The 24695-nt window shown below is 42.9% G+C and overlaps 1 protein-coding gene across 3 annotated transcripts in view; it reads right to left on the bottom strand.

The window, feature by feature from the left end:
- The window catches only part of SMG7 (SMG7 nonsense mediated mRNA decay factor), a 145864-nt gene that overhangs the window by 12215 nt on the left and 108954 nt on the right, over positions 1 to 24695 (bottom strand). For 2 of the 3 annotated variants that reach the window (XR_012235341.1, XM_073593366.1), the window contains exons 12-18: positions 22653 to 22713; positions 21545 to 21664; positions 19040 to 19469; positions 13955 to 14078; positions 13443 to 13843; positions 10420 to 10812; positions 4191 to 4340 (exon numbers count right to left, since the gene is read on the bottom strand). Coding sequence is in view for 2 of the 3 variants with exons in the window: in XM_073593366.1 (XP_073449467.1) it covers positions 4191 to 4340; positions 10420 to 10812; positions 13443 to 13843; positions 13955 to 14078; positions 19040 to 19469; positions 21545 to 21664; positions 22653 to 22713 (1679 nt within the window). In the remaining variant the exon portion in view is untranslated. The remainder of the gene's footprint in view (positions 1 to 4190; positions 4341 to 10419; positions 10813 to 13442; positions 13844 to 13954; positions 14079 to 19039; positions 19470 to 21544; positions 21665 to 22652; positions 22714 to 24695) is intronic. The other variant, XM_073593367.1, reaches the window with a different exon arrangement.

Below are 24695 nucleotides of genomic sequence, written 5' to 3'. Positions count from 1 at the left end.
TGTGATGGTAGATCTTACAATGAGTACATTTTCCCACTTTGAGTAAGGTGGGAATGACAGAATCAGTAATGTCCCTGGCTCTACAATTGCTCTAATATTAAATCTACTGCAATTGTACTGCCTGTCTCAATTTTGTATGTAAGTGCTATGCAAACGGTTGGTGCTATATAAATCCTGTTTAATAGTAATCTTTTAGGACCAAAGTCTCAACAGTCATGCCATAAAGCCAGCTGTCTGGCTTGTTTAAAAGAGGCCATGGCTCATCTGCGAGTCGTCCAAGTATGTTCTGTGTACCAAGTTCTCTGGGACAATCAGGGGCAATTAGGATCACTGGAATTAGCTTGTGTCTCATAAAATGCAGAAGGTGAACAGTCTGCAGAACCTCAATAACTTCTTTAAAGAGGTCAAGAGGATCAAGGTCATATTTCTGAATAAATTTCAGGTAGTGGAGAGGCAGAAGGTGCTTGGGGGCCTTGGAGACAGAAGGCTTCAAAAAGGCAGACCGTTTCCCCCAAAAAACCTGAAATCGCTGTAGTAAAATCTGCTTTAGTCAGATATGCCATTTGTTACATGCCTAAAAGGGAGCTAGAATTAGAGGAAGTTAGCTGTCCTAATATGGGGCCTTACTGCAATGCAGGGCAACAGGTATCACCTTGATCATTTGATGGTTTTCCCGTGTACTGTCTATAATCCGAATACTTTTAGGCCCCTATTTCTCAACTCCTCTGTTGTGCCTGGTCTATGCGACTGCTGAGTGAACCCCCCCCCCTTGAAGTACTCACAATGAATGCAGAATTAAGCCCTCGTTCACAATGAACATGGCTTTGAAATTGTCGCACAGTTGCTGTCACACCGATTGGAACAGTGCCACTGCTGGCAACCTATCAAATCGCATGACAAAACGGTTCCATGTGAACAGGGGGTTAAGGATATTTGCTTGTGTGGGAAAGGAGCCGGTATAACCCAGGCACTGGCCGATGTCCTGTGTCTCTTGAGAAGCAGGTACCGAGGAGCAGACATGGTTCTTGCGTTCAGAGTAAATGCCTCAGTTTGAAGGCTTTTGCAGCTACATAACTACCCAAGTGGCAATGTGTGTGGAAACAAACCCACCAAATTCAAAAAGGTAAATACTTTTAGACATTTTACAGGGCCTGGGTGCCATGGGAATGGACCACAGCCAATTACCTGTATAGCACCCTGCAACTAACTACCCGTGAGACCTGAGGCAATAAGCGGTTGGATCTTGATAGAAGTGTCAGTTGAGAGGAAGAAAAAAAAAAAATGAATAAGAAAACTTCACCAGAGAAGAGGTCCATCACCTATGGACACTAGCAAAAAAACTGCAGCCCCATGGATTGGGTGGGGTTATGTGAGGGGTGTTCCCAGCAAAGCTTTCACCCGTGTCAATTCGCCTGAAGGTAGCGGCATATAACCCATGGTCCATGACTACACATCCTGTACGATTAAATTAAAAAAGTTTTGTTATGAAAAAGCTTTCAGCCCTCATTACCCTAAGACTGTACACCTCACTGACAAAACTAGGCTCAGAGCTTGAACACCACTGCACTAGACTGTTGAATTTCCTACACCTTTGACATCAGTAACACATTTCAGCTTGTAAAGATCAAAGCAACTTTTTAAATGTTATAATGGGCCTTATTTATGAAAGTAGGGGAGACTTTTTCTCATTACCCACTGAAGTGCTATTATTCTTTTACTGGAAATAAAAAAAAAAAAAACAGAAGACACCATGTACATATAAGGTTCATTCCATTTTTTTTCTAATGGAACCCAAAAAGAAAAGGTCTATGTTGCCCAAAGCAACTGGATTCTAGCTGTTTCCCTTGCGACAATACTATGACTGGTTATGAGCTACACAAAAATGTTCACCTTCCATAACCTTCTGTAAGATAAGGTCCAATATGTATATTACCACTTAGAAAATGCTAATGGAAAACTATGCTGGGAAATATATGCAGTCTGCCATTTCTAACCTTCTAAAAATGCTAGTTGCCTGGCTGTCTGACTTTAGTATTCTAGGTTACCAGTCTTTTTCATGCAGCAAAATATCTAAAAATATTATAGGACATACAATATGTTTACCATAAACTCAAGGACAATCAAAATGTACTGTCTGGTGGAATCTGGTTTATTATACAAACCTGGATCATTAATTGACCTCTATTTAGATCAGTGTTTCTCAACCACGATTCCATGAAACCCTAGGGTTTCTCCAGTGGTTGCTAGGGGTTCCCTGAGCAATTAGCAATTTTTGCCTCTCAGGTAAGTTCCCACCGACAACACTGATCTTTTTAGTTGGGGGGTATACATCACATTAATGTATCGTGAGATGTAGATATAGTAATTTCTAGCAGAGGTTCCCTAAGACCATAAAGTTATTTAAGCACTTGCTGACCAGTCGTCGTCGTTATATGGTGGCAGGTTGGCTCTCTTGCGCAAATAGCTGTACGGTGGCTCGGGCGGACTCTATGCTCGTCGGCGAGCCACGATCACCTAGTACAGAGGCAGAACGAGGATCTGCCAGCGTAAACAAGGTGGATCCCCGTTCTGACAGGGGACATGCCAGAGATCTACTGTTCCCAGTCATCGGGAACAGTGATCTCTGTCATATCCCTGCCAACTCCCCCCCCTACAGTTAGCACACACATTTTAACCCCTGGATCGCCCCCTATTATTAACCCCTTCACATTGATCACTGCATTTTTATAGCACTGATCAATGTCATGTCACTGGTCCCCAAAAAGTCCAGCTAAAAAACCGCAGGTCGCCGTCATTACTAGTAAAAACGATTAAAAAAAATAAAAGTCCCTAAATCCCATAGTTTGTAGACGCGATTGGTTTTGCGCCAAAACAATCAATATACGCCTATTGCGATTTTCCTTACCAAAAATATGTAAAAGAATATATATCGGTCTAAACTGATGAATATATATATATATGTATATATATATATATATATATATATATATATATATATATATATATATATATATATATATATATATATTTATTTTTTTTTTTGCATAAGTATTATAGCAAAAAAGAAAATTTTTTTTTCAAAACTGTCGCTCTTTGTTAATAGCGCAAAAAATAAAAACGCAGAGGTGATCAAATACCACCAAAAGAAAGCTCTATTTGTGGGGAAAAAAAGGGCATCAATTTTGTTTGGGTACAGCGTCGCACAACCGCGCAACTGTCAGTTAAAGCCACGCAGTGCCGTTTCACAAAAAATGGCCTGTCATTAAGGAGGCAAATCCTTCCAGGGCTGAAGTGGTTAAAGGGTTTCTCTGTGTTGAAAAAGGTTGAGAAAGGCTGGTTTAGATGTTTAATCTCCACAACCAAGTTACTGCTACCACACAGGCCCTAGTGAGACACTACTACGATTATACATACAGGGATGCATTGACCCACCCATGTGAACCATTGAAGGAGAGAACCCCCGAGGGAAGAGACCATTCTATTAGGGGTGAAAAGACACCATAGGGTGTTGTATGGGGTAGGCTTCCCATATAAAAAAAAAAAAAATACATTTTTTTTTTTTTTTTTAGGAGGCAGAAAGCTTAGTGTAAAATGGGGCATCAGCTTAGAGCAGTGGTCTCCAAATTGCGGCCCTTTGCTAGCTTTTATCTGGCCCTTAGGGTGCCATTTTGCTCACCGACACCAATTATGGGGCACATGTTCCTCCCAATGACACCACAGGGGGCCCAATGACACCAATGATGGGGCACAATTCCTCCCACTGACACCAATGATGGAGGATTGTTTAAGCCCATTGATGCTGGGACATTTTGTACTCCCGATGGCCACAATCCGGCCCTCCTGAAGTCTGAAGGACTTTAAACCGGCCCTTTGTTTAGAAAGTTTGGAGACCCCTGGCTTAGAGAATCGTGAGGGACCCTATTCAAATGGAGCTAGAGACACAGCTGTGTGACCATGGTGTATGCGTGTTCATCTTTACAGGAACCAACTCTTCAATAGCATCACTTTATAATACCTCATCAATTATAAAATAAAAAAGTAGTACTTTAATATTCCAAAATTATTTAGTAACACCAACATCTACATGTGACATGTTGCAGAAAAAAAAACAAACAAAAAAAAAAAAAAAAGACATGATAGGAAGACAGAAAGCAGCAAAGGAGAAAGAGTCCAACACACTAAATACATACAAAGAGGCTTCGTCCAGGGAGATTGGCCAGAGGGCCGAGCAGAGCTGGGTACAGATCAGGAGGAGGGGAGAAAGCCAGCTCTTCCTCCTCCTCTAGAGCAGCCAGACTCTTTAACAGGTCCGGGGGCAGGAGAGGGGAACGCTTGGGTTCCTAGTAAGAGAGACAGGCAGAAAAAAGGAAGGGAGAAAAAAAAAAAAAAAGGAGAGAAAGCAGAAAAATAAAATGGAGAGATTACGATAGAAAAGGTTATATAAAACAAAGAAATTGATGAAAGGGCACATTCTGGGGATAGAAGAAAATGGCAGCACAGCATACCTCCATAAAGTATACTATCTATACACAAACTTAATATCATCCTTAGCTTCTAATATGGTAGCGGTTTAGGATTCTTTGTACCACAAAGACTAAGCTGCATCATATAAAGAAGCTGTTCAGGTCTAGACAAGACCAGTATATAAGTCATTTATATAAGTCATCTTGCATTTTGTTTTTTTAATAGTCATTAAAATAGGAATTTTGACTTACCTGTAAATTCCTTCTCTTGGAGTACAGTACAAGAATTGTATTCTTAGACCATTGGTTATATGCAACTACGTCCAGCTGACTGGGCACCCTTCTAGGGCTAGGGCCACCCACAGGGCGCACCATTTAACTCTGACCACTTTATGAGGATTCTTTTTTTTTTTTTTTTTTTAAGCAAGCAATAAGGAATGATCAAGACACAGAGGGGAAGGGACCTGTATCCTGTACTGTATCCCAAGAGAAGGAATTTAGAAGTCAAAAATTCCTTTTATCTCAATCATACAGTACATGTCAACACAGGGCTTGTATTCTTTATTTGACCATAGGATTTACCCAAGCACTAAACTGTGGGGTGGGCAACAAAATAGCAAACAGAACTGCCAACAGCTGATGTACAGAGAGAGCACCAGGCTGAGGTCCTAAGGCAGCGGTTCTCAACAGGTGGGTCGCGACCCCTTCGGGGGTGAAATGCCAATTTGCCAGGGGTGGCCGAATCCCGGGCTGTTCCTGGAGCCCGCGCCACTCTCCCAGACTTTTCGCGGCCACCCAGCAGGGCTGTCCCTGGAGCCTGTGGGCGCCCATTCAGTTCAAGGCATATCTGGGGAGGGGAGGCTAGAGACAGTTGACTGATGAGGAACGTGAAGTGGGAGGGATGGGAGAGACCCTATCTCCTGATTTCGGCATAGGTGTCACTGCTGCGAGACACCATGGAGCCCGAGACACAGTGAGTAACACTGGCCGTGATTATAGGTGCCATTAAAGTCCCCACTACAGTTCTCAGATCAGATAACCTTGATCAAGAGCACCTAAGATAGCTGATCAGAACTCCCCCCAGCACTGCCACTAATTCCTCCACCCCCCCACACTCTCCAAGCCTATTCGCGGCCGCCCAGCAGCTTGACCACTGGTGCCCCTCAGATGGTTTATGTAGGCCACTGCCATGGCCTTGTCCGAACTGTGACCTTGCAGAATGGAGGTCCAGTATTGTAGACACAAGAGCCCTTTAACACTGAGCCGCGGGCAGCATTGGCAGGAAAGTGGCGCTAGTTTTAGCGGTGCTTTACCGTTGTTTCAGAGGCCGAAGAAAGGGTTAAATGCGCCCTAAAAGCGCCGCTGCCGAAGCACTTTGCAGGCCCCTCGGCAGCTGTGCCAATTCATTTCAATGGGCAGGCGTCGTGTATACACCGCTCCTCCAACGCCCCAAAGATGCTGTATGCAGGACTTTTTTTTTTTTTTTTAACGTCCTGCCAGCGCAGCGCCCCCGTGTGAAAGCTCAGGCTTTCACACTGGGGCTGCAGGGGAAGCATTTTTCAGGTGCTATTTTTAGCCCTTTAGCTCCTCAATAACACCCCAGTGTTAAAGGGGTCCAATTGAATGACTCTCAGTTCCAGGATGTTTATGGGAAGACTTAAATCTTGTGGGGGCCAGGTCGCTTGGACAGCCAACTTTATAAAACTGTTACAGGGTACTGTAAACTCCACCCCAGCCTGTAGGGCTGGCATCTGTTGCCACCACCTTCCAGGATGTGTGAAGGAAAGACTTTCCCAATTCTAGGGCAAAAGTGAAGATCCACCAAGTCAGGGAGAGCTTTGTCTGGCTGGCCAGAAGATTGCTCTACATTGTGAGTATATTGGATTAAAGAGTTCTGGAGAGAAACTGGCCAAATGAAACTGCCTCGAAGGAGGCTACCATCAAGCCTAGAACCATCATGCAGAAGCGAATTGAATGGTGGTGGTTTGAGGGTCCATGTGTTCGACCTTAGGGAAGCAACTTTCCCTAGGGGATGGAAATTTCTGGCTTAAGCTTTGCCCAAGATTATACTAAGATATTCCAGGTGGTGTGAGGCCTGTAGAGCAGAATTTGGAAAATTAATTATCCAGGGAAAGGTTTGAAAAACAAAATAGTCTTCTGTACATTGGTAAAAGTTTGTCCTGGTAAATCACATGAATGCCCTAGGCTCACAAAGAATGAGAAGCAAGGCAAGCACTTTTGTGAACACTCAGTACAGAGGCAAGCCCGAATGTTAGTGCTACTAATTGAAAAACGCAGAAAATGTTGATTTGAAGTCAAACAGATATGTGTAGATAGACATTTTGGTACATAAACAAATCTGTTTAGGGATTTAAGTCCAGTATTTGGCACATAGCCCCGTTTGGCATATCATATTTTCGTCTCTAATACTGCAGATCACTGATGGTGTTCCATTAGCTTTTTTCCTAAACACAGCAACCGCAATTTACTGTAAAAGTTTGAAGGTGATCAGTCAGCCGTACAGCTTGACAGTTGACAGCTGGCTTGTCAGATTTACACCCATTCGGGAAAATTCCCTGCAATCGATGCTTAAAAATAAGCGGTTTCAATACTCTCCACAATCATATCCTCAAGGAAAGCAGGTTCCACTTCTGAATCCTGAATGAGATCAGGATGAAAAAAAGACATGAGTTTCTGGCTTCTGGAAACCTAAGGCTCTAAGACATGCTGAGAGTTTACAGTTTGCGTGTCATAATAGTACACTGCTTCAAGACAGGAGAACCCTGAGCGGTAGTAGTGGTTAAAGTTTCTTGTAGGCTGCCCCCCCGAATGCATGCTATTCGACCCTTCTGTCCCAGAGCTCCCTAGAGTCTGTGTCTGTAGAAGATGGCAGCAGGAGTGCAAAAACAAGCTGTGTGTGCTTTCAGCAGAAAAGGCAGGTAGGAAGACATCCTCCAGGAGACATGGCACAGTTACCACATAATCCTGAGACTAAGTACGGACAGAAGAAAAGAAACGGTCAAGTTTAAATTGCTTGTGCTGAGAAATGTTGTTAGCAACAAAGCGACAGGGGTTATCACAATAAAGTGAATACCACCCAAGACCTCTGTCTATAGAACAGCAGAATGTGCCATGCACTGCGATTGTGTTAGTAAAAGCCAGGAAACAGTGTAACTATACACGGGAAATATAGGTCCAGATCACAGTGGGCATACGTCTTCGGGGTCTGGAAACCACAGAAATGGACCTCAGCCCTGGACCTGTATAGCACACCCTGGGACTAACTGCAAATGTTGCACTGAGTGCCAAAGTGAGCGCCTGACACAGGATCTAATGCCCGAAGCAAACATAACAGACTAGCCCCACACAGTGTGGTCTGGGTATGGTCCCCAAGGTACACACTGAGAGTAACCAATCCAGAAACTGCTTCTGGGGATGGCCCTAGCAAATGCAAGTGTTCAATCTCCAGAAAGGTAGCTGCATATAACCCAGGGTCTTAGAATAAAAGTCCTGTAGTGTAAAGGAGGTGTTTGCTTGAAGGATTAAGAGCCTATTGCCACTTGTCTGTTTTCATACAGAAAATTGCATGGGTATTGCCGTTTTACAACTAGAAATCTCATTCTTTCCCATGTGGATGGTTTATATGTATGCACTGCCATTTGGTGTAAAAAAAAAACAAAACAAAAAAAAAACAATGGGCCCCATTCACACTTGTGTGTGTTACCATGTGCCCTGCGGTGCACACGGACAATGTGAATGCAGCCTTCGGCCGTAGACTGTTTGAATCTTGGCCAATTAAGCAGGAACCGGACTAGATTCGAACCATGTATGGGCAGGCTGAATGTACAAAGTTGATCAAGCAACTTGGGTACAACCAGCATGCCGGATTTTACATACGATTATCGGTAGTGGCTGGTATAGCCGCAAGCAATAATCACTGCCGTCCCCGCCGGGAGAATACAATGGCTGGTTGCAGGAAAGAAATTTGCTCCGTATATGGCCTGCCTTAGACCCTTCACCTCATCTTAATATGGTACTTCAGTCAACTTTTTTCTATGCTTTGGATAGTGTGGAAAATTGCTGGTAAAATTGTAGCGCAATCTGTTTACCGTTGGGGAAATGTCCCATTTCCTATTCCAGTAATGGTGGTCAATGAGACTAGAAGAGAAAGGAAATCTCCCTAATGGGGATCCAGACAGTAGTAAACTCTTCCCAAACCTCCCTTCAAGAGTATTTACACCTCTGTCAAGATTTTATTGTCTGCAACCCCTTTGGAGAGATTTATATTTAAAGGATAAGTTCACTTAAAAAAAAAAAAAAAAAAAAAAAAAAAAAAAAGAAAGAAGAAAATGCATATTTTTTTCAGGTAAAAAAAAATGAGCATTTATTATTTTTTGTTGCAGGAGTCTGTGAAGCACTGCACCAGTGATCAGCAGATCTGTCAGCTTCATCGTACCTCGTATGACGAAGGCGGTACATTCTGACAGGAAGTCTCAATGAACTACCACAGTGCCGAACCTTGCAGTTTTTCATTCACAGAGGACTGTGAATGAGTGTGGCAGCAAACACAGGGAGAAGATTCCCGATCTGTGGTCACAGCAGGGGGGCTGGCGCCGGTGCATTCATAACATCTTACACCCTGAATATGGGTGTAACATGTTATGAAAGGTGACCTTTACTTTAATGAAAGAATAATACTGTGTTACAATCTTTTGGCTTCGTGTTCTCTGATATAGCTAGGTGACAGAATAAGAATACTACATTGTTTAAAGATGAACTTTGGGCAAATGAGAAAGGAAACTTATTGAAGCAATTATGTATTTGTTAAAAATTATTAAATTTTTTAATGCAACTCTGAATTTGTCTTGATATCATCCTGTAATCCCCTGTATAGCATCACTGAGACTGGGAGAGAGCAGGCCGACATTAGCAGCCAATCAAGCTCAGCTGAAGTGCACAAGTACAAAGAGTAAACATTATGGCAGAAGGTGAGAGCAAAAAGTGATAATTAAATTTTCTGCTACTCCTTTACTGTCTAATCAGCATATTGGGAATGTATTCTTAAATCAACTGTGCTGTTGCAATCAACGTGCAAAGCCTAGAGCCTGGTACACACTGCGTTTTTGTCCGTTCAAACCAGCAGGCTAAACGAAAAAAAAAAAAAAAGGAAAACGATCGGCTCCGGTCGGAGCCGCTGTACCAACAATCTGACGTACAGCAATCTCCCCCACTGAGCAATTTTGTTCTGACTGGGGGACGCACCCCCAACCCCCCCCCCCCACACCCAAAACACTCAGATCAGCGCTCTCAGCTATTGGCTAAAAACGCTGATTGGGAGCCGGTCGACTGCTGGTTTTCCAGCATGCTCGGCCGGCTTCTGTGGGGCCGGCTGCCGTACACATGGGTCGAATGTCGGCCCGTTTTTGATGAACCGGCTGTTGTTCCCCCAGCATTCAGCCCATACGTACGGAGCTTAGCAGTCCCTTCACGATCACAGGACTGACTGGGACATAATTACAAATCATTGAACAGTAAATCAATACCCAAACATGTATTGCTTCTTGATTATATAACTGCACAAATGGAATTTAGTGGGGATGTGGGAATGTGTGCCTATTCAGTCAAAAGAGCATTTGTGAGGTCAGGTACCGAAGTTGGACAAGAAGCCCTGGCTCGGAATTGGCATTCCAATACTTCTCAAAGGTGTTCAAGGAGGGTTCAAGTCAGGACTCTATGAACTCCATCTAATTTCTACACACCAAACCTCTCTATGGACTTGGCTTTGTGCACAGGAGCACAGTCAACCTTAAACAAAAAAACAGCCTTCATAAAAGGTTGGATGTACAACACTGTCTGAAATGTTACTGAACTATAAGCTGTTCCCTTAAGATGGAGGATGGCAGTAAGGAGGTTGATGGATCATGAAAGTTTTTACAGACCCGTACACATGTCTTACCTCAAACGGCAATCTAGTCACTGCATCCTGGCCTGTACGATAGCCAGTAGGCTGGCGCTGGCTCCTTTGGTTATTAACAGACTGCTGTGCCAGGAAGCTTCGGTTGTCATTTAGATTGTAAGAACTTTGGTCCCCCCAGTAGAAGTCTGAAATCTTCATTTCGGCAGAGCTGTGGTTATATGTATCCATATGGAAAGGCTTCACCTTCTTCTCCAGAGGCTGCTGCATGACCGGGTGCTGCAGGCACTGCTCCAGCATGCTCATAGGCTCAGTGGGCAAACGGCCGTCCATGAAGTAATTCTGCTTCATGGTTGGTGGCATCAGTTTTCCCAGTGAGTTGGAGACTTGAGGATTGTTCCATAGCTGCTTGGAAGGGTCTGCTGCCTGTGAGTACTAAGAAATAAAAAGACTTAATGCAAGAGGAAAACATTAAACTGCACACAGTTATATTTTCAGAAAAAAAGCGGACGGAAAGCTACCAAATTGCCAAGAGTAGTCAGCATTAGGAAAACTAACATAAACCACTACTAACTAGAAGAAGAAGTGCTGTGCTAAGTAGCAAGCTTCTTACATACTGCTAAATACTTTGACATAATATCTAATAAGAAGAGAAGCAATTTTCTTTTATAGCAACTTTAAAAAGGGTAACTTCAGCACAATGTTCTTCTTTACCTATGTGGGCGTGTGTAATATAAATAATAAAAATACACACACACACACACACACACACACACACACACACACACACACACACAGGCCACTTTATTAGGTACCGGGTGGGACCCTCTTTTGCCTTCAGAACTACCTTCATTCGTCGTGAAATAGATTCACCAAGGTGTTGGAAACATTCCTCAGAGATTTTGGTCCACATTGACATGATAGCGCCACACAGTTGCTACAGATTTGTCGGCTGCACATCCATGATGCGAATCTCCCAATCCACCACATCCCAAAAGTGCTCTATTGGATTGAGTTCTGGAGACTGTGGAGGCCATTGGAGTACAGTGATCTCATTGTCATGTTCAAGAAACCAGTGATGAGATGATTTGTGCTTTGTGACATGGTGCATTATCCTGCTGGAAGTAGCCATCAGAAGATGGGTACACTGTAGTCAAAGGGATGGACATGGTCAGCAACAGGTAGGCTGTGGCGTTTAAACAATGATCAATTGGAAACTTTTACATCTAATAGCCAAGTAAGTATTTGCTGAATTTAGGGCTACTTATTATCATTATTTTTTTTTTTCTAATTCCATCCCAAGGCTTTTGGATTATTTAGAGTATGCATATTTTTATATTGTATAGATTGATTGACCCCTCTGGGCATCCTTCTGATTCTTGGTACCATCCAGGCACCCGGGGAAGGCGTGGGGCATGTCATGCGTATGAGAGTTATGCTGTTCTAAGTGAGTGGTTTCCTCTATGCATCACTTATATACCTTTCTGGGACATCTCACCTTTTGATATGTATATCTGTACCCATTGTCCATATTTGAAATAGGATTATTTCTCCTTTCTTGTGCAGAATCCCTCTGCTTGGTGTCAGGCATATAGGTCCTGATGAAGCGAAAAGTCGACCTGCCATATTTAAGCAGCAATAGGGAGTAATATACATAATATGTGTGGCTTATTTTATTGGAAGCCAACGCTATTTGTTTTTAATGTTATATTGTCAATTGTTTATATCTTTGTATAATAAATTATTTTTCTAATATTTTGTATTCCTTTTCTGGTACCTATAAAGTCCACTCCAACGTTCCCCCCTTTTCATTAGCAATGATCAATTGGTATTAGGGGCCCAAAGTTCGCCAAGAAAATATCCCTCTACACCATTACACCACCACCACCAGCCTGAACCCTTGATACAAGGCAGGACGGATCCATGCTTTCATGTCGTTTACGCCAAATTCTGACCCTACCATCTGAATGTCGCAGCTGAAATTGCGGCTCATCAAACCAGGCAACATTTTCCCAATATTCTATTGAGCAATTTTGGTAAACCTGTGCGAATTGTAGCCTGTTTCCTGTTCGTTCTTAGCTGACAGGTGTGGAACATGGTGTGGTCTTCTGCTGCTGTAGCCCATCTGCTTCATGGTTCGATGTGTTGTTCATTCAGAGATGGTATTCTGCATACCTTGGTTGTAACGAGTGGTTATTTGAGCTACTGTTGCCTTTCTATCATCTAAAACCAGTCTGCCCATTCTCCTCTGACCTCAACAAGGCATTTTCATCCACACAACTGCCGCTCACTGGATATTTTCTGTTTTTGGAGCCATTCTCTGTAAACCCTAGAGATGGTAGTGCTTCAAAACCCCAGCAGATAATCAGTTTTTGAAATACTCAGACCAGCAGTCTGCCACCAACAACCACGCCAAAGTTGCTTAAATCCCCTTTCTTCCTCATTCTGATGCTCAGTTTGAACTTCAGCAAGTTGTCTTCACCACATGTAGATGCCAAAATGCATTGAGTTGCTGCCATGTGATTGGCCAATTAGCAATTTGTGTTACAAAGCAATTAAGCAGGTGTACCTAAATAAAAGTGGCCAGTGAGTGCATATACACACACACACACACACACACACACACACACAGATATAATACACATTTTTTTAGTAAATAATTTTAGATGGACAAAAAAAGTTTTGTTGATGGCATACTACTGAATTACGAAGTAATGGCAACATTGACAGTTGGACACTCAATTGGTTCAATGCCAATTTAAGGAAATGCAACCCTGAAATGTACACACCAGCGAGATAGATAGCGCTAGCATGCTCAGCAACTTAAAAGAAAGTAAGCCAAAGGTGCACACCCCTTCCACTCAACTCCTTCATGAATTAGTTATGTGCATATCACTGGTAAAATCTAAAAATGCAAGGCAGTTAGAGCTCGTGTACATTAATCTTCTATATACCTAGGTATAAAAAAAAAAAAAAAAAAATTACACAGTGCAGCCCTTGGTCGTCAATTATGTTACAGTTTAGACAAGCATCAGCTACCATCTAGATTCAATTTTAGTAAATACCTGAAGATTGTGGTGATGTGGGTTCTTGCCCAGTCCTTGTATAGGTTTAGTGGGAGACTGCTGCTGTTGCTGCTGCTGCTGCTGTTGCTGCTGCTGAGCCATTACTTGAATCTGTAGCTGTGCTGCAGTCTGATTGCTGGGCTGAGTAGGAGAATTGGACGGAGCCTGTGTATTTGACTGATTGCAAAGTGTTCCCTGGTTTCCTGACCCTGGACCTGAAGGACGCTGCTGACTGTAAGGAATGTGGGACTGTTTGCCAGGAGGACCCTGGTTTCCAGCAGCTGAATGAGATGAAGGTTGCAAGAAGGATCCTGGAACATTGACCCCAGGAGGAAAGGTATAGCCAGAACTCATGGTAAATGCCACGGGTGGTGGGATGACATAGGCAGGAGGAGGAAAACCTAAAGAGGAAAAGTCCATAATAAAAGTGAATATTGGGAGAGCTTAAAGGCTGCATAACCAATACACACACACAAAAAAAAAAAAAAAAAAAAATATGAACATGAACTGACCAGGCCGGCTAGGCAAGGGAGGGAAAGCTCCAGGATGGTGGATCGGTATGAACTGGGTGTTGGTGCTAGGACTAGTTGTTGGCGTCACTGGCGTCTTTCTTGCCTCAGAGACTGGCGTTTTCACCTGATGGAAAACGGAAAGCAATTTTAAATAATAGTAAAATGTCAAAAAAAAAAAAAAAAAAGGATAATCCTATATTATAAGGATGTTTCCCACCTCTCTCAGCCCCTTGGTAAAGAGTAGCAGGACCCCTGCCCATTTTTTTTCTTGTGCAACTTGGCAGTGTGATCATTTAGATATAAGATCCCCCCATAGATTAAAACAAAGGTATGATGTATTTTTATTGCGCACAAGGTTTTAAACAGATTTGCTTATTTGCCACTAGAGGGAGCTCAATATTTCACTGCAGTCTCCACCGCTTTGCTTAGAGTATATGTAAATCCAGTCACTAAATCCTCAAACAAATAAGAGAAATACAGCCAAAGCGCATTTGGCTGTATTTCCCCTGTGGATCACAGGAGTGCAGTTAGTTTTGCACTCCTGTGACCCGTTTTCAGCAGAGATCGGGCTGAAGTCCGCTCTCTGCTGACGTCACAGTGTCGGTCCAGGCTTGGGAGCCATCACAACCATAGAGACCCGGGATCCGCCCAGATCCCTGGACTGGCACCTGACTCAGCCTCTTAGCAAGCCCCTGAGAGACTGAGCCGGCCGCTCTTGCCCCCTCCACAGCCCAGTACTCCAGTGAGTGTAAGGGGGCAGAGCAGAGAGCTGTGACTGACAGCAGCCCTCTGCTCACAGAGCGGTGAGAACCGGGCGATCAGCGGTGTTTGATCGATCGGTTCTCAGGCGCTGGGGGACAGATGCTGCATCCACCAAGGTAAAAGTAGACAAAAAAAAAAAAAAAGAAGAAAACCCATACTTCTATTTTAATTCATCATGAAGCTCCTTGTTCAGGAGCTCTCTTTATATAGGGTGACAACACCCTATCCCCATCTCTCAACTGTGGTGCTGGGACTTAACCACACATGACTGACAGAGCTGCACGATTCTGGCCAAAATGAGAATCACGATTTTTTTTGCTTAGAATAAAAAGATCACGATTCTCTCACGATTCTCGCGACATAAAATCTTTCACATTATACAAAAAAAAAAAAAAAATGGGCTAACTTTACTGGTTATTTTTTTAATTCATTAAAGTGTAACTTTTTCCCAAAAAATTGCATTTGAACGACTGCTGCGCTAATATAGTGTGACATAAAATATTGTAACAACCACCATGTTTTTCTCTAGGGTCTCTACTAAAAAAAAAAAAAAAAAAAAAAATATATAATGTTTGGGGATTCTAAGTAATTTTCTAGCAAAAAAAAAAAAGAAAAAAAAAAAAAGGATTTTAAACAACCAATGTCAGGAAAAGGTTTAGTGTTTAAAGTGGTTAAACTTCCCTCATTAAGACCCCTTTCACACTGGGTTGTTTTGCAGGCACTATTGCGCAAAATGACCTGAAACAGCCGCTGCTGTGTCTCCAATGTGAAAGCCTAAGGGCTTTCACACTGGAGCGGTGCGCTAGCAGGACGCTGACAAAAGTCCTGCTAGCAGCATCTTTGGAGCAGTGTATACACCGCTCCTGCCCATTGAAATCAATGGGGCAGCGCAGCTATACCAACGGCTTTGCGGGCGGTTTTAACCCTTTTTCGGCTGCAAGCGTGGGTAAAACCGCCCAGCTAGCGGGCCGAATAGCGCCGCTAAAAATATCAGCATTTTACCGCCGATGTACCCACCGCCCCAGCGTGAAACCGGCCTTACACACCAAAGTGTATTCCTCTGATCTAAAGGACAAATCATTACAATGTTTATACTTAAGTTCCACTGCTAAAGAATGTTGTGATTCTTGGCAGAAGAATTTTTTTTTCCCTTTCTTTAGCAGAGCAGAGAATTCTCTGCATAGAAAGAATCGGGAAATATTTTGTGAAGATCGCAACGGAGAAAAAACATCGCGATAATGGTTCTCAACGATTAATCGTGCAGCTCTGACAAATTCTATGATATCCTCCCACTTTTTCTCCCTACTACCATTCATGTTGATAGTGCTCTGTTCCTTTTAGGCCTAAGCACATTTGTGCTTTATAATAGGGCCTTAATTTATTATTACATTTTTAAGTAGCGGTATAGTCACTGCTGGGATAAGATAGCAGCTATACATGAGTGTATTGTTTTTGATGATTTTGCCAATTCAGAGGCTCGCATTTTGGGAGTGGCAAAGCTAAGGCACCAAAAAGTGTTATGCACTGCAGCAAGATTATTAAAAGAGAAGTATTAATAATACTAATAAATAGTAATAAAGGTTACACACAAATAAAAAACGCTGACCATTGTAAGCACCCCCGTCAGTGGTAAATTATTTGTCTCAACCCTGCCACATCTGCAGGACAGCTTGTTCTGTTGAAAAACAGACTTCCTAGTAGGATCACCAGGTGAAAAGAAAATAAAGAAAAGAAAGCCTGAAAAAGAAAACTAATGCAGCCAGGTTTGCTTTGGGTTTAATACCACTTTAAAGCGGGGTTCCACTCAAACTTTTAACTTAATCTTACCCCCTTCAGTTAATTGCATAGATGATCAAATGCTGCACGGAAAACATTTTTATCGCTGTAATTTCCTTTATATTGTACTTTATTGTGGCACTTCCTGTGTCTCCTCCCATGGGAGTAGGCGTGTTTATTGCCTTTCCCCGGCGCCGCACTCCTCCTCTCTCCTGGGAGCTTAGTGTCAGGCTTCCCAAGATTCAGTGCGGAAACAATGATCATGCGTGTGAACAAGCTGTGAATGAACAGCATTCACCGCATCCCGGAAATCAATGCTTGTGGGCTTCACATGCCTACAAGCAAGATGGAAAATGCCAGCATCACATTTTTTAAGTTATTCTTCAGTACGAAAACAGACAGAGGACACACAGACAGACACCGAAACTGTGAGTATTATTTTGGGATTAGAAAAGTGTCTCAATGACAAAAAAAAAAAAAAAAAAAAAAAGGATTGGTTGCCGGACTCCCGCTTTACGTATCCAAAAGCAAATAGGGGCGATATCTACCCTCTTAAGGGCCGGCTCACGCCACAGCGCAAGCATTACAGCATTTGTGCTGAGACACATTTAAGTACAATATTGTAATGGGTTGATGCGTGTTTCTGAAGCGCCCACCTGCGGTTTTCGTGCATTTTTGTCAAGCTGCGTTATTACGTGCCTGAAACATCCCATAATGTAACCTCAAAGATGGCTGCAGGGAGAACCACTTTTTCAAAGCTGTACTGCGCAGTCATGTGCAGATGTGTTGCGTTGCAGCGGGATGCACTGTGTAGTGTTGTTGCAGTGATATGTTGCGCAAAAAGGATGCATGCATCTTTTTTAGCGCAATTCCAGGCAAATCAATGCATAGGTGTGAACACTGATTTAAAATATATATTTCCCCTGCTATTTCAGTGTGGATATGTTTGGCAACGCCGTCCAATGCATCACGACTCTGGTGTGAAATGGCCCTAAAACTTTATTTTGCTGTTGTGTTACAATGCCTCATTTTATCAGCAGGTGGTACTGCAAGCAAAAATTATAACAGAAGCCTTCTGTCCTAAAGAAACTGGGGAACTGCGCGAGGTGAAAGTACCTTTGGTTTTACTTCACAGAAGGGTCTTAAAAAATAAAATAAAAAAAATATTGGAAATTACCTTTGAAAAGTCATATGTGAAAACAAATCTAGGAACAGACAATGTCAAATCATTTTTAAAGATACGGGCTCAAAGGTGGTTTCCTGGCAATTTAGTAAGTTCCTGACTTGGTAAAGTCATGCTTAAAGACTTTGCATGCATTTTTCTACTATTTTTAGGATCGGTGGGCTACTGCCACAACGTGCAAGTATGCACAGCATCCTTTATTATTGCACAACTAGGTCCAGTGTGCCCTCCTCCAGCAATGCAATATTTGCACCTCGCCTTGTCACTGATATCTTTCTCCTGGTCATCTTCCAGATCTTGTGTTTTCTGGCTCCACAACTGGGAAACCACTGATGATGCAAGTCCTGCTGCATGAGCCATGTGGAGTTGCATCATGCTGGCACGTGAAATCAAATGCTAGGGGGGGGGGGGGGGAAGGACGACCTTCTAGCACACAAATTTAAAGGCCCACGGGCAGAATCTGGCCTGCCAGGCCATTTCATGTGGCCCTTGCACGCAGGGCTTTTTTTCAGCTAGAATGTAGTGGAGCTACCTACACTGCCAGGGGGTACTAGAGCCAGGCCTGGCAGGTGTGATGCAAGGAATCTTTTTTTTTTTTTGGGGGAGAAGAGATGAGGGTGGTGGAGGGAGATGTGTGCAGAGGTGGGGGGGAAATGGTACAGAGGTTAGAGCCGATGTGATGTTAAGAGGGGGGGGCAGGGGTGACATGAAGGGGGGGGGGGGGGCGAGGGGTGGTGATGTAGAGAGGGGCAGTGGACACTAAAGTGAAGGGGAAACTGATGTGAAGTGGGTCACTGATGTGCAGGGAACTGAGGACACTGATGTGAGAACAGGATGGGGATATAAATCGAGTGGGGTGTGATGGGAAGGATTGGGGACATCCCACAACCATACAATGAGGACCTCTGCTGGAAGAAAATTTTACTGATTGGACCTCCATAAATTTTAATTTAATACCCCTCCTTTAGTACATAAATCACTGACCCAAAGCAAGCATGCAGTCAGTGAAATGCTATGATACCTGATATGCACATAACGCCTGTGCTTGAACTGGCAAAAGCAAGCCAGCAATAGCAGCTTCTATATTTCTATCCTTTAACTGCAGTAGAAATCCAGAATCAGGCTGTACTTTATCAAGGATATAAATCCTGTGGCAGGTAGATAGTTTACACACATTTAAACTGCTTAATTAGCCACTTGCTTTGAGTTAGGCTTTCAGGAGTCAGCCAAAAGAAGCTTTCACAAAGGAGTAAGCAGACAAATGTTATGTGCCAATCTCTAAGGCATGCTGTGTCTCAGTATTTTTTTCAGTCCTACTATTACTACATATAGCTGCCAGGTCTCATCTCCATTGGGACACATACCTGTACAGCAATGCTCTGCTTTGCAGGTTCCTGGTTTTTGTCAGCAGCAGTCTTCTTGGGCTCATTCTTCCTTTTATTGTTATTTTCCTTCTTGTTACCTATAGCATTCATGCCCTTGTTATAGTCCCTTTGTTCCTTGCCAGCATTCGCTGTTCTGGTGTAGCTTCGTGCTGGCAATTCCCGGTTTACTTCCTGTGGTTTAATGTTCTCTTTGAAAGTCACCACTGGCTTTTCAGAGGATTCACAGCTCAGGCTACGCCCAGTGGACAGTACAGATTTTAAGCCAGGGCTCCCTTCAGATCTTTGAGTTTCTGCATACTTGTCATGTGGAGAGGACCTGTCCTCTGCATCAACTGTATCTTCAATCATTAATTCTGGAATATCCGTAGAGAAATTAATTTCGCCTTCAATGCTGCGACACTGCATAAGCCTGTCAAAGAAAATGTTATATGTTAGCATTGGACATTTCATATCGAAGTTTATATTGAACAAACTTCAAAAGGAAGATTTTGGGGAAGACTCACATCTCCTCTTAGTAATATATCCATGCAACACAGAGGGATTACTTCCCACAGATCTCCTGGATTTTAGACAAACTCCAAGCAATCGCCAGTTCTCCAGAGATCCTCTGTTGCAGTGCAATAATAAAATACAGCGATTCCAGGTGGAACTTTAGGCTGTTTTGTACACAACTGCAGAATGGTTTCAGGCAGCTGTACAAGAAGGATGTCAGCTTACATTTTTATCTCTGTACAGGTCTACCTAATAGTGTTCTAGAAATCTAAAAATATTATATATAAAATAGAATACATGCAATGTATCAGAATCTAAAATGAGCATGGAAGCAACGTATAAAAAGTTCCTACTGGTTTCCGTTTATACTCTCCCTGGCCCCAAAATGCTAATGGAGCCGTGATCTACGCTCCCTTATCTTCTATGGAAGGCAGGAGAGGTCTAAAAGACCCCCAATGTTTTATTAAAGAGGTCCGGTCCTAAAAATATCACATGAGACTTTTTATCCCCTATGTGATATAAAGTTTTAGTGAAAAAACAAAAATATACCCAAGCACTTTAAAGCCCATCCTCCAAAAAAATTGTGAGTGGGCGCCTATGTACGAGAAATAGACGTTACATATCACCGTGCACGCCAGAGATAGGGAGCAATCATTTTAGGGCCATTATTCAGTTCACTCTAAACTGATAATCTGTATGGGGCTTTTAAAGTGTGGCTATGGAAAATATAGGGTACCGAAGCTGGCCTTCATTTTACATGGGCATGCACAAATTTAAATTGTGACATGCTAGGTATCTAATCAGGGTAAAGCTTCATCTATTATCCAAAAAAATTGGGTAATATATTGCATTTTTGAACCCTAAAAATGACCTTACTCATATAGTTTACTGAAAATTTGCGCTTCATAAACCACTGTGTAAATATAAAATTGTAAACCTGGCTCTGGCAGCGAAAGGATTAAAGCAGTTGTAGCTTTAAAATTTTTCAAAATTTATTTTTTATTTAAGAAGTTTTCAAAACCTCTCTCCCCCTAGCAGAAAACTCCTCTCTCTCCAGAGGCTGCAGCTGAAGACCATCATGTTCTGGGAGACATAACTACAGTTCTACAATCGGTGAAGCTTACTCTCCCTGACCTGCAAAGATATAGGTCTTACTAAGCGAAGGGAATTTTAGACTGATGCTTCTACAAAAAGAGCAGCAATCCTTTCCTGCAGCCTCATGCCAGGAGAGGGCACTTGTTTTTGGACTTGTTTTGTGGAACGATCGGGTACCCCAGATGGTTTTGGAACTACATTTCCCATGATGCTCAACTACACTGCAGAGCGCATGAGCATCATGGGAAATGTAGTTCCAAAAAATCTGGGGTGCCAAGGTTTGCCATCACTGATCTAGGTGCTCTGAATGCTAGAGAAAAAAAAAAAAAGCTTCAAAGTGATTGTAAAGATTTGTTTTTAAAAAAAAATAAAAAACGTGTTATACTTACTACCTGCTCTGTGCAAGGGTTTTTACACAGAGCGGCCCCGATCCTCCTTTTCTGGGATCCCCCGGTGGCGCTCCTGGCCCCTCCTCTTCATTGAGTGCCCCCAGGGACAGCCGCTTTCCATGGGGGCACCCGTGCGGGGCGTGCTCCAGAGACCTGCTGCTGCATCCATTGACACAGACAACAGGACTCGGCCCCGCCCCTGGCTCCCGTGTCACTGGATTTGATTGATAGCAGCAGGAGCCAATGGCTCCTGCTGCTATCAATCTATCCAATGAGGACCCGAGACAGCGGCTGGAGCTGCTAGGCTCGTACACATCGCTAGAACGATCAGGCTCAGGTAAGAAAAAGGAGGGCTCTGGGCGGCTGCTGCAGCACAGAAGGTTCTTCACCTTAATGCACAAAATGCATTAAGGTGAAAAACCTTGAGACTTTACAACTCCTTAAAGGTAACAGACAGGTGTATGTAGGTTCTGTAACAAACATATAAAGAGCTGTTGAGGAAACTCACCGTGGCTGATTCTCACAGATCCATTTTCCCGATGACACAAGACGTACTGGTCGCATCTGACGATGCTGGGTCTCCCGATCTCCAATAATGGCTTGATGACCTCTAGAGAAATCAAGGTTCCTAAACCGGTCACAAAGATACATCAGAATATGTATTCTATCCAGGTAAGTTACATGCACATACTCTGGACAAAATATTCCATTGAGATCAAACTGAAGCAACAGTTTCCTGTGTCAGAAATGTGCAGAAATCCCCATCATATAGGAACTATTCACCTTATAAACAGTTCATTAGTGCTTGATAAGATTTTCCCCAAGACCAAGTTATTTCACTGGGTGCTGACATCTCATGCAGCATAGAAAGGTGAATCCAGGCTGGTAATCGCAGTCTTTACATAAAAGACAGCTGAGTTACCAGTTGTGGATCCTAAAAAACCCAAAAACTTAATTGAAATACATACTGTCCTCCTACCTCTTTTTTACTGACCGAGATTAAAAAAAAAAAAAAAAGTTTTGTTAATTTGCCTATGGTTTGCACAAAAAATAAAATAATTTTTTCTAGGCTACATCACCAAAAGTAAGCCTAGTCTGTCATAAAAATCAGTAATATGTATTACTTTGTTTGCTTATGCAATGACAAAGTTATTGCCGATTAAACAGACCCAAAAATGTAAATACTGTAAAAGCCGAACTGGTTTAAGTGCGAGTTCACACTCGTGTGCTGCAAATACTGTGCCGATTCCAAATCGAACCCAGTTAGTTAATGCGAACCACTGCAGGTGTGTATGTTAGGTTAAAGGGGGGGGGGGGGGGGGGGGTACCCTGTCCCCACTTCCGTCTGACCTCGCCGCGTTCAGCCACCCTCCTCCTTCCCCTGCTGCCAGGCCAATAAGAGAGTGCAGCGTGCTTCGCACATGCGCAGTAGAGACCCGGCTGAGAAGCCGCAAGGCTTCACTGCCGGGCTCCCTTACCGGCAATGGGGGCGGCAGCACCAGACAGCCGATGGAACACCACTCTAACCACACCGCAAAACTGGTTTGCAGTTTGCGGATTCGGTGCAATTTGTGAAAACTTCACTTTACAGTGTGTAATAAGTGATGCACATTTACCTGAATGCAGGCCGAAGAGCCAGGAATCCCTGCAGCTCAAATTCCTCTGGAAGTGGCAACACTGGTGGTGCAAGAACAAACAATGTAATTTACAGAAACCTACAAAAGTTTCAAAACCACATGCACCACATATTTATAAAATGCTAAAGATTTAAATGCAGCCTTGGAACCCTAATGTCACACTAGTGATGCTGTTGCTAGCGAGAATTCACCAGAGACAGGATCTCTAGAAAACATAAGGAGGGCAACATGCCTGCTTTTGTATGTGTTGCTCCCTCAAGGGTGAGCTGTCATTCTTTCACATTCTTAAATGTTGCATAACTCAAGTTACCGGCGACAGAGAGCCTTGTTCCTCCAGAAACACCACATGAAAGCAGGCCAGTGTTTCCACTCCCTGTTGTATTCTCTCAAAGCAATCAAACTGCTGTCCTGCCAGTGACAGGATCTCCAGTGTAACATGGCGCTTACACAAGGGGGTAAATGGGTTTTGATGGCACAAGTATATTTGTACATAATATACCACCATACAACCACAGGCAGCAAGGAAAGAAATTGCTGACTGTGTTGATGGGGGAATCCTTCCCACAGGGCTATTGTGTTCTGGCAGGGGGATGCCTTAGTTGCCGGGAGAACACACTGGTTATTGCTAGTCGCTACAGCCATTGGCAAAAACTGCATTCCAAAAGTCCAACTTGGTTGGATGGACTGGATTGATTTGGGTACAATCAGCCTACCCTTCGATGGCTTGAATCACGGCTGAGATTTGAACCATCTGTGGCTGGCTTTTGAGTCTATGTTGTGACTTTGAGGATGAAAAATTTCATATTAAAAGCAACCAGAAAGTCAGGGATAGCTCGTTTTAAAGCCCCATTAATGCTTGCTAAGAATGCATAGTTTAATGCTAATAGTCTGGGCACATGCACACTTTAAGTTTCTTCTGGTGTACAGGACTCCGAAAAATTGAGCCCCTGTAAACAGTTATATAAGCTATATACAAATGGTGCTTAAAATAGAAATAAAGACAAAACTTTTTTTGAATTGAGTAGGGGAGGGTTATAACCCTTGTTTGCCACCTGTGTCCAATAACCAAAAGAGAAAGCAAAAGGAAGTGCCCACAAAGTGAGGGAATTCCAGGTCGTGACAAGGGTCACCAGATCTTTCACTTTCAGTAATAAGGGTAAAGATGTAGGAGAGAGTGAATCTCTTAATGGGGGCACAGACAGCAATAAAAACCTGACAGATGTTCTAATCCCTCTGCACTCAAAAGGTTTTGCCTTTAGTTATACTTTAATGAACACTCCTGATTTTTAAATAATTCACAGCTTTAGTAACATGTAGGTGTGCAGCTTAGGCTGTAAATGACCACCTGATCTAGGTGCAATACCACTGGTGCCATATTTTCACTGCAGACATCATCAATTAAACATCACTGTTAAAATGATGATTGTGATCCCACGGCATAAAAATGCATAGCAAGCTTGTCCATTGTAACTGCTTGATCTAGCTAGTGAGTCTGACAAAACACTTCACCTCAGATAACTACAATTTCAGGTGTCACCTCACAAATGCACCTCCTTGCAGGTATGTTCATTAAAAAGAAACTGTTTTAGGTCCAACTTTCATAAAATGCTAGCTACTTGGCATTCTTTGGCATCAATACTTTGGAGTCACTCATATGAATTGAAAAGACAGTATTTTGGTTGTTCACTTCTGAGTTACTGGCACAGAGCAAGCATGAAAGTAATTACATAGTTACATAGTAGGTGAGGTTGAAAGAAGACACAAAGGCCATCAAGTCCAATCTATGTGTGTGATTATATGTCAGTATTACATTATATATCCCTGTATGTTGTGGTCGTTCAGGTGCTTATCTAATAGTTTCTTGAACCTATCAATGCTCCCCGCTGAGACCACCGCCTGTGGAAGGGAATTTCACATCCTTGCCGCTCTTACAGTAAAGAACCCTCTATGTAGTTTAAGGTTAAACCTCTTTTCTTCTAATTTTAATGAGTGGCCATGAGTCTTGTTAAACTCCCTTCTGCG

This window comes from Aquarana catesbeiana, linkage group LG07 (assembly GCF_042186555.1).
Source record: "Aquarana catesbeiana isolate 2022-GZ linkage group LG07, ASM4218655v1, whole genome shotgun sequence".
Classification (NCBI taxonomy): domain Eukaryota; kingdom Metazoa; phylum Chordata; class Amphibia; order Anura; family Ranidae; genus Aquarana; species Aquarana catesbeiana.
This window is presented reverse-complemented; position numbering and strand designations above follow the sequence as displayed.